At 49.1% G+C, this 10,368-nt stretch overlaps 1 protein-coding gene across 1 annotated transcript in view; it reads left to right on the top strand.

Moving 5' to 3' along the window:
* The first annotated feature begins 428 nt into the window (after window positions 1–428).
* DBNL (drebrin like) overlaps window positions 429–10,368 on the top strand; it is a 34,153-nt gene continuing 24,213 nt past the window's right edge. The window contains 6 exon segments of the mRNA XM_032773398.1: window positions 429–473; window positions 476–496; window positions 499–514; window positions 1,495–1,550; window positions 7,839–7,951; window positions 10,199–10,273. Of these exon segments, the coding sequence (XP_032629289.1) occupies window positions 434–473; window positions 476–496; window positions 499–514; window positions 1,495–1,550; window positions 7,839–7,951; window positions 10,199–10,273 (321 nt within the window). The 5' untranslated portion in view covers window positions 429–433.

Genomic DNA, 10,368 nt, shown 5'->3' with positions numbered 1-10,368 from the left:
GGAGCTGTGTGGCGGTGTCTGTGGGGATCTCTGGAGATTTCTGGGGGTGTGTGTGATGGGGAGCTGTGCGGGGGTGTCTGTGGGGATTTCTGGGGGTGTGTGTGATGGGGAGCTGTGCGGGGGTGTCTGGGGGGATCTCTGGGGATGTCTGGGGGGGTGTGTGATGGGGAGCTGTGCGGGGTGTCTGGGGACCTGGGTCTGGGGTGTGGATGACTGGGAGCTCGTGGGGGGCGTGTGAGGCGGAGTGTCTGGGGGTGGTGTGCGATGGGAAGCTGTGGCGGTGGTTTCTGGGGGGGATATGGCAGGGGGTGTCTGGGCTCTGTGTGACGGGGGTGTCTGTGCTTCGGGCGGCCCGTGGCTTTGCCCGCCCCCTACGGCCCCTCCCCATCGCGGCGCGGCGGGAGGAGCGGAAGGCTGAGGCCGAGGCGGCTCCATGGCGCTGAACCTGAGCAGGAACGGGCCGGCGCTGCAGGAGCCTATGGCCGGGTGGTGGCCGCGGGAGCCCGACCGACTGGTGGGGCCGGGTCCTTTCCCCACGGCCCCCACGCTGCCCCCTCGGAACCGGCCCCCCCCGCCCCCATTCACCCCCTCGGGTCCCCTCCCACGGCCCCCACTCTGCCCCCTCCCCGGGACCGGCCCCACCCGCCGGGCCCCCCACTGCGGGATTGGCCCACCCCCATTCACACCCCTGCGGGTCCCCTCCCACACGGCCCCACTCGGCCCCTCCCACCGCCCCCCCCCCTCCTTCTCCCTTCCCTTCCCCTCCCCCCCGCCGGCCCCCCCTTTCTTGGCTGTGTCCCCTCTTCTGTCCTCCATCTATCCCCACTGCTGGGGACTGGCTCTGCTCCCCCATCCAGCCCGTCGCCCCCCGACTGGTTCTGTGCCACACCCTCCTGGGCTCCTCTTCCCTGGGACAAGCCCTGTCCCCGCCAGGCCCCCCACTCTCGGGGACTGGGCCTGCCCCCTTGTATCAACCCCACACCCCAGCAGGATTGGGACCTCCCCAGAAACCCTCCCCTCAGCTCAGAATGGTTCACTTTCTCTTTCCTCGTGGTAGGGCATGGGGTGAGGGTGATGGAGATGCAGATGGGGGGTGGGCTTGCTGGGGCAGGGTGTGGCTGTGGGGCCTCAGGGCAAGGGAGGCACGTGTGAGTCATATTAGCATAGATGGCACTGGGACCATGCTGGTTGGGGTGGCGTGGCACCAGCTGTGGGGTAGTGGTTGGAGAAGGATATGTGTTTGGCAAGCAAGTGGGTTGGTGTAGGAGACGAGTGGTGGGGAAGTGGATGGCTGCCAGGATAACACAAGAGGGGATGGGATGTGGTGGGGACTTTATAGCACCTGGGATGGCATATGAAGAAGGGAGTGACACAATCAAGATGGGGCTAGCATCTGCTCTGGGAAGACGAGAGAGGGGGTGCAGCAGGAGGCTGGGCTGGTAAGGAATAATGGTGCATTGGTTACTAAAATGTCACCCCTACGCTTTATTTCAGGGCTTTGTTTACCTACGAAGGCAACAGTAACGACCTGCGAGTGGCTGGCACTGGAGGTGAGTGCATCTGGGGAAGGCTACCCCCTATATGGGACAGCTGTGCCCATCTGGGATCAGGATGGGTCCTTGGCTGCTGAGTGTGTGCATAGAAGGTGGTGTGGTTTAGCTTGACATGGTCGTGATGTCTGTTCAGCTTCGTTACCCGGTGCTGGCTGTTGGTGTCCTGTGTTTGTATGGAATAGCTCTGGGGATGGAGATTCTGCTTCTTTCACCTTAGTTGTTTAACAAAGGACATCCCTTTCTGGGACTATGATCTCAACCCGTTACTGCTTGCTCGGACTCACGGAAGATATTGTGAAGAGTCCTGGATTAGACACTGGGACGCGTACTACGGGAGGTAAGGTGAAAATGCACCTTAGCTTTTTCAGTGATCCAGTAACAGTGCCTGAGGGTGATGCTTTTTCAATGAAGAGGTGCACCGTAAAAGCAGAAGGAGTGGCAGTTGGTAGGGGACTGTGATGTCACGTGTAACATGAAGGCAAGTTTCAATCACTCTCAAAACAGCCTTGGCTCATTTTCTTTTCCTTCCCCTTTTGTGTGGTTTGTTTTTTTTTTTTTTAAAGAAACTTGAATTTTAACACAACTAGGATTAATGCAACAGAAAAGTAGCACAGCCACACACCCTGAAGTCAAGGAGACTTGTGACAATAATTCTGACTTACTGTCCATATAGAGTATTTTCTGATTTGGGTTTCCCCTGTTACATGTAACACTTAATATCTTGCTGATTTCGACATGAAAACATACTAATTTACAGCTGAGAGTGCTAAACTGTAGGTCCCACCAACACACATCTTAAAAGCAAGGAAATTAGTATTTGTATCATTTCGTCTGTGTTCCATTCATCAGTTTCCTTTCCCAACCTCATATTTTCCTTTCACATCCCCTGTATCGCCACATACAGCAGCTAACAGGCACCTTTGAATGCCAACCATATTCACTGGTTATACGTTTATGTGACTAACACAGGGTTGGTGTGACCTTTAGAAATTGTCTTGTATGTTGCTCTGTGTGTGGTTTTGAATTGGCTGCAAAATGAAGGGCAGTGTTGCTCTGCAAATGGTAGCTGAAGGATGGTTTTTTGGTCGTCTTCAGGAAACCTGTGAAGGGGTGATGTGTGGCTGTTCATGATGGTTCCCGGTATAGTATTTTTTTGTAGACATTGCAGAACTAAAATCTGCCTTGATGTTGTGTGTTTATGATTAGCGTTAAGACTATATATGGCTGCCCAGGATGCAAGCGGAGGTATAAGGGCCATGGTGGTCAAAGAGAGGCATTTGAAGTTGAGAATGAGTGGAGCGTAGATAGTGTGTTGAATGATAGAGCCACTTATTTAACCTGCTTTTTAAAGTTCATGCAACTAGGAACCTTAACTCCAAATTAATAAGTGTTTTTATTTCAGGGATTGGACAGGTTTGTAATAAACATGTGTATCTTTGGTAGTTATTCACATGGCTAACTAGCAACGTGGCCTCTGCTGATTGGGGCCTTGATATCTCCTATGCCCTCTGCAGAACTGCGCTCCTTGCCCGTGTTTTCTCACACAGGCACACCCCATGCAGCCATGCTCCCTCCCATGCCACCCTACTTGTCTACCACAATCAGATTTTAAACATTGGCACATTAGATGCATTCACGCCCCTGAGGCCCTAGGAGACCCGTAGCAGTCCAGTCAAGCAAGCATCCTCCAGTCTGCCAAACTAGGACTCCCCTCTGGAGAACAGCAGGTTTGTCTCGGGAAGAAACTGCTCAGCTAGTAACTGCAACTCTTCCTCTCCTTGTCCCTGCCTGTTCTGTGATAGCAATAGGGGCAGGAAGAGAGGAATACTTGTAGCTGGAGGTCCCGCAGTAGAGGAGCTAAGAGCTCTTCACGCAGCTTCTCCCACCCACAGCTGAGCTCCTGAGTGAGAGAAACCTGTCAGACTGGGAATCTCCTCCTGAGGTTTAACTGTTAGGGAGGGGCATAGGTAAAGGAAGGAGCCAAGGAATTTCGCAGCATGGCTGAGCTGCCAGGACCCCACTTTTCCAAGCCCGATTTTCGGATGCTCTAATTTTAGGGGTCTCCCCATCCCATTAAATTGCCTTCCAGACAGAGGGATAATTATCTTCATTTCAGTGAGTGAAAATATTCATAAGGCAAAGGACATAATGTTCTATTTGGAATGGGGCTAAGGGAGTAGGTCCTCCAGAACGGAGGATCTGGAAGGTCACTTCTTAGCCCGGCTCTCCCTCTCTGCTCTACAGCCCCACTGCCAGCCTTTGAGCTTGGCTCCTGTCATGTCTCTGCCTCAACCCAATAGCTGAATTTTGGGCCTAGGCTGCACCCACATCTTCACTGATTTAGTTAGGCTCACAGTTGAGGAAACCCCAGGGTGCTCTCTGTAGCTCCTTCTTACTAACAAGGCTAAGATGTGGTGGGAGAAGATGGAAGCTGAAATCCAGACTCGAGATTGGAACTCTCCTACAGAGGCAGCTTGACCCCTGTTGCTTTGAAAATGGAAGTTGCTGACAAAGCTGAGTGGCTCTGTTGGCTTTCCTTGTCCGATGACATAAGGTGGTTACAACACGTTACTTTTGATTTTAAAAGGTCAGCGGTGTTCTGGATCTGAGATGGTATCAGTGTGTGTGAAAAGTTTGGTGGTTATGAGGACGAGGGTTATGTATTAAGAGGAAACCCCTCAGAAGTGAGATTGTCAAGACAGCTGCAAAAGGGAGAATTTCTAAGCTTTTCTTCTGTACAAGCTAGTGAGTAAAAACATATTCTGAAAACATCACATGGAAAATTTATTTGTCATCTTAAATGACTGGGCTAAATTTGGAGACTGAGTAGAACTATTTAATTGTGGGTAAAGTAGGGATTTTAGTCCTGCTTCAAGTGCAAATCTAAATGCAACCTTCATTCTGGAATTGCTACCATTGCCTGATGATTAATATGCAACTCATACATTTTGTGGTGGCTAAATGTGGTTGAGCCAACACTGCAGGAGGAACCTTCGATGGTGAAATTTTACTGACATGTGAGCACTTGATTATTACTCCAGTATTAATGTTGTAGTCATGCAGGACTGTCGGGGGAGAGAGGAGGGGCAAGTGGGGCAATTTGCCCCAGGCCCCACAGGAGCCCCCATGATAATATAATATTCTACCATATTGCAACTTTTTTTTTATGGAAGGGGCCCCCAAAATTGCTTTGCCCCAGGTCCCCTGAATCCTCTGGGTGGCCCTGTACTCATGGTAGTTTTTAGCATTTAATTGTAGGGGTAGAGGTATCGTGGGTAATGTTGCACTTTCTATTCTAAGTCCCTCTTGTCACACTCTCATCCCTTTCAACTTCTGGGCTGAGATATTCAAGGCTTGGCCACTGCCTGAGGGTGAATTTTTGTTTTCCTTTTAAAGTTTGAATATCAGCTGTTTGGTGGGAGGGGGCATGCACTTTCCCCATGATGTAACTTCTTGACAAGAATTTTTTTGAGGAGCCGTACACACGCAACAGCTAGGAGCGGGGAAACTGAAGTTGAAATTTGGCAGGGAAGGTCTTTGCGAGTCCTGTGAAAATGAGCTTTGAAAACCTTGTGCTGCACAAGCTCAGTTGAATTTCGCCCATATGCTAACCTCATAAAATGGGAAGTTGAAGAAGACCAGCCTGACCCCATATGTGCAGCTAAGTCAGCCCTGCATGTAGTCCTTGTAAGGTGAACAGGGAACAAAGGACAGTTCCCATGCATAGGAGGCGCCCTGCTTTGATGCACCTTAGGAGCTTTGCTGCTGAGGGGCTTCTTCTTGGTGGCCTCCGGTAAGCGTGTTGGGTATTCTGGTGCAGTCTAGGCCAGTAGTTCGGATGCTCAAAATTCTCTTGAGGCTGGTGTCTGGATATTAAGATGCCAGATATTAAGTTGCACTGTTAATGAAGCAGGAAGGCTGCACTCAAGAGCCAGAAAAGGACAAAGTTAATGTTGCCACCGTAGTCTTAACTCCACGTCTTTGTGCATAAACTGCATTCTGGCACTGTTCTGTTAGTCCAGACCATCTCTCAAATGACATCATAGCATAGGCTTATCCCATCTTTTTACTGCAACTGTGGGTCCATGTGCAACATCTACAGCACTGCTCTGTGTATGACAGACTGCAGACATGGCAGTTTTTTATAGGAAAAGTACCTAACAAACTCTTCTTACACAACAAAGTAACCACAGTAATGGTGAAAATCTGAAGTGTATAGAAACCATCTACATTTGCAGCTAATTTAGCTGCATAGTAGAGTGTCTCGTGCCCTGTTACACCTACAAATCACACTGCTGTGGGTGCTGCTGGCTGACAAGAAACCGGTTGTGCTGACCAGATGCCTGTGCAGGGAGCTCGGGGGAAGCTGGCTTTCCTGTTTGTGTGTGTGCATGTTCTCTTATTTTGAGCTTGCTGCTAAAATGAAATGGGAGGAAGGAACACGCAGCTGGAGACTTTGTCAAGCTGGTCTAGTTTCAGGTTAAACAGGAGCCCCTTCAATAAGCCCCATCCAAAGAGGTGACCAGCATTCATTCCTGAGCCTCTGTTCCTGCCATGTTCGCTTATGCATATTACTTTAAGGAATCTGGATCCCATTGGAATCAGTGATAACTCCCATTGACTTTAATGGGACCAGGATGTGCCCATTACTGTTTCAATACGACTTCATGTACAAACTTGTGTGTAGAGTTTAGAGCCATCTGCTACTGCTTTGAAAATAGTCACTGTATTGAAATATTTAATTACAATGAAGTGCCTTGGAATGTATGTCCATTTATGGTAAAAGTGGTTTTCATTTGACATACTTTTTATTTTAGACCCTGTAGGAATCTGGCCTCTTTCCAGGTGAAATGTGAAGGGATGTTTTTAAGGATGCCAGGGCTCTGAAGAGGTCCTGCCTCTTCCATATGATCCATAAAATTGCAAACTGTAGCAGAGCTGTGTGGATTTATTGGTTTAGGTGGAGTCCTCTAACCAGGAGGTGAGTTTGTTCTGACTGCTCATGGCCAAGCAGTAGGAGACATCTCCCCATCTCACCAAGGGCTGAGTTTCATGAGTGGGGACTGTATACATCCACAGATAGGACTCTCATCGGGGGCTGTGCTTGTTCTGTGTGTCCATGTGCTCTGATGGAGGACTCACACCGGCCGGGTGATCTGTTCTCTTCAAGAGAGTGGCAAGTCTTGCCATAGTGTCTAGTGGAGATTGGGGCATGAACAAGAGTGAGCTGGCTGAAGCTGGGCCTGGACAGGACTGAGGTGAAGATGATGGGTTGGGGGAATCAGCTGGAGGAGATGATGGAAGTAATATCGGCCTCTTTGATTGGAGGAGTACTTCCACCATTCATTAATGATGTTTGCAGCTTAGGGGTGACTCTCGGCCCCAAGTTGCTGTTTGATGATTTCAGCAGTAACCCTGTCAGCTTTTTACCATCTGTGTTTGGCTAGGAGGTTGGTCCTTTTCTTTCAGATGTTGTTCAGGTCTTTGTCATCTTGATGAGGCTATTGTCATGCGCGCTATGTGGGGCTGCATCTTAGAGCCATTCTGCTGGGAACAAGTGACGGCAGTGCTGTAGGGTCAGCTCTGGCTGCCCATTGGTCTTAGGGTGGAGCTCAAGATGTTGGTGATGACCGCTAAAGCTCTAAGTGGCTGGAACTAGCCTCCTTGAGGAATCTCCCCTCTCCCAGGCCATACTGCCACAGCTGTGGTCAGCGGGGGTGCTCAAACTGGATCCCATTCATTATAAAAGAGAGGGATGGCTGGCAAGGCATTCTCTGTGAGGGCTCCAGGACTCTGGAACTTGCTGTCCAGCCTTGGTCTGAAAAAGCCCAATTCTGACTTTCAGGGCACACTGCAAGAGACACCTGCTTGGCAAGGCTCTGGAGGAAAAGGTCAGGGTCTTCCTAGATGATGAAAGCTGGTTTCCCTCCTGAGTTCCTGTGGAACTGGTTTCAGCCTTGCTGAAGTTTAATTGTATTTGTTGTGTGGTTATGTTAGTGTGCCTGGGGCCTTGGATAGATGTCTTTAGTATTTTTTATAACCTCATTTGGTAGGAATAAGAAACAGAAGCAGACAAACTCTCAGGTCCCATTTTCATGGACACATCACTGTTGGTGAAGGCTGCTGACAATTCAGTTTTATTTTCTCAACAGTTTGTTTCTTAGTTGGATGTTTTTCTGAGGGGCGCTCACGGTAATTTTTCCTCTTCTCAAGACTGAGATGGTTGGATCAATCTCACTCTGCGTATCTCTCTCCCTTTCTGTCTCTGTGGAAATAACTGTACAGATGGCGGCCTGGAGGAGCTGGTGGAGGAGCTCAACAGTGGTAAGGTGATGTACGCTTTCTGTCGGGTAAAGGATCCCAACTCTGGCCTTCCCAAGTACGTCATCATCAATTGGGTAAGTAGAGATGGACTGTTTCTGTTAGAATGTGGAGCCTTAGGTACATGTTTGATTCTCTCTCTAGGTGGGAAAGGATACACCCTTGAACCAGAGCTGCCAGCATCTAGAAAGCTAAGGCTGCGATTATGTCATGGAATCCGTGACTTCCACTGACCTCTGTGACATCTCCTGCCCTGGGCCTGGAGCTCCCAGCCAACCCTCCTCCGCAGCTCCTGCCCTGCTGGGGGGACCCTGCAGCTGCCCAGCTGCAGTGGTTGGCTGGGAAGACCCCACAGGCAGGGGGAACCCAGAGCTTCCACTCACTGCAGCGGTGGGGGGATCGAGAGCCCCAGCAGCAGTGGGTGCTGAATCTGCCTCCCCATTTTGTCACAGATATTTTTAGTAAAAAGTCAGGGACAGTTCACGAGCTTCCGTGAATTTTTGTTTATTGCCCATGACCTGTCCCTGACTTTTTACTAAAATTATCTGTGACAAAAACTTTGCCTTATAGATAGCTAATGCCTTCGGGGCCAGAGTGAAACACATGCAAATCTCTAGTGCACTGCAAAATGCGAAGAATTCAGATGAACAAAATGGGGAGATGTTCCTAGGCCTTCTGAGGTGCTCTCTTCTTATTAAGAGGATAAGAACTGGCATACTAGGTCAAACCAATGGTCCTTTTAGCCCATTATCATATCTCCAACAGTGGCCAGTACCAGAGCTTTAGGGGGAGCATACAGAACAGGGCAGTTGTCATGATCCACCCATCTTCCCCTCCCCATTTCTGGCAGTCAGAGATTTAGGGACATCCAGAACATGGGATGCATCTCTGACCTTCTTGGCTAATAGCCACTGATGGACACCTGTCGTCCATGAACTTATCCAGTTCTTTTTTGAACACAGTTATACTTTAGTCATCACGGCACAGTTCCACAGGTTAATTGTATGTTGTGTGAAAAATATTTCCTCTTTATTGTGTTAAACCTGCTGCCTGCTAATTTCATGGGGTGACCTCTGTTTTTTGTATTGTGGGAAAGGGAAAATAACATTTCCCTATTCATTTTTTTTCCCCACACCATTCATGATTTCATAGACCTTCTATCATTGCTCCCCCCTTAATTATCTCTCTTTAAGCTAAACAGTCCTAATATTTTTACTGTCTCCTCATATGGAAGCTGTTCCATACCCTCGATCATCTTTGTTGCCCTTCACTGAACCTTGTCCATTTCAACTATATCCTTTTGAGATAGGCTGACCAGAACTGGACACAGTATTCAAGGTGTGGTCACACCATGGATTATTATGGTAGTTAAACTAGCAGTAAATATTATTGGATTATTTAGGTTAAGGTTATTAAGGCTGTAAATATCTTAAAAATAACCTCTCTAGAGCATTATAGCTAGAATAAAATGTTTGAAAGTGAGGAAAACTTGGAGTTGAGATTCCACAAACAGAGCATGCACAGCGCTGTTCTTTATTCTGTATAGGTTGTTGTACTGCACTTGTATCTGAGCGCCTTCCAGCAGTACAGTGGAAGCCATGTGACGACACGTCTGCCACGTGTTGTTTGTTCTCTCAACCCTCTCGCCGGGGGAGAAGCCTATGCAGTGGAGTATCTTGTTTTGGGAGGGTTTTAGGTTTTTTGAAATGTATGTGTTGCTTCGTATTGATGTTAGAAGGCCGGTCAAAGAAAGTGCCTGCGCTTGCAGCACAAGGTGGTGAGTTTGTGATGGTCCTTATTGCAGATACACCCACCAATCCGTGAGTGTTACAGGTCCCCCTCTGGGCCTGATCCAGGGAAAAATGCAAGTCTGTTGCATCTCCACCTTTGGCACCTTGGGTGTTGGGCTCAAGCTGTAGCAACTCCTGCTTTCAGCCATTGAGGTTCTCAGTTCAGTCCCTGGTGTGTCAGCTAAGATGGCAGTCAGGTTTATAGGCCCAGTGTCCAGGAGCAGGATCCTGTTCCCGAGGAACCAGGCACTGGTAGCTCTTGAGAGGGTTAGCAGAGAGGGGGTCTGCCACTTGGATGCGTATTTTACATTCATCTCTTACATTCCTCTCCTTCGCTTTAAGTAATGCTGCCAGAGCTTTGCCATGGGCACGCAGCATCTCTTCCCCTCAATCTGGCCTCCACCTCACCCTAGCGTGGGTGATAGCTGTGATATCCTGTTTCAAGGAGCCATGGGGGGAAGGGGCCCTTGTCTGAGTTGAGTGCTACACAGTCCTTGAGATGAGGTTCTAGGTACTGATGGTTTCTCTTTGCAGACTGGTGAAGGCGTGAATGATGTGAGAAAAGGAGCTTGTGCCAACCATGTCAGCACCATAGCAAACTTCTTAAAGGTACAGGCATGTTTTTATGATGATCTCCCTGGACCCTCCCTTTGCTGTTGTTTGGCCTCCCTATTATGCCAGATCTGCAGCCCTGGCTTTTTGCC

Source organism: Chelonoidis abingdonii, chromosome 2 (assembly GCF_003597395.2).
Source record: "Chelonoidis abingdonii isolate Lonesome George chromosome 2, CheloAbing_2.0, whole genome shotgun sequence".
Lineage (NCBI taxonomy): Eukaryota > Metazoa > Chordata > Testudines > Testudinidae > Chelonoidis > Chelonoidis abingdonii.
This window is presented reverse-complemented; position numbering and strand designations above follow the sequence as displayed.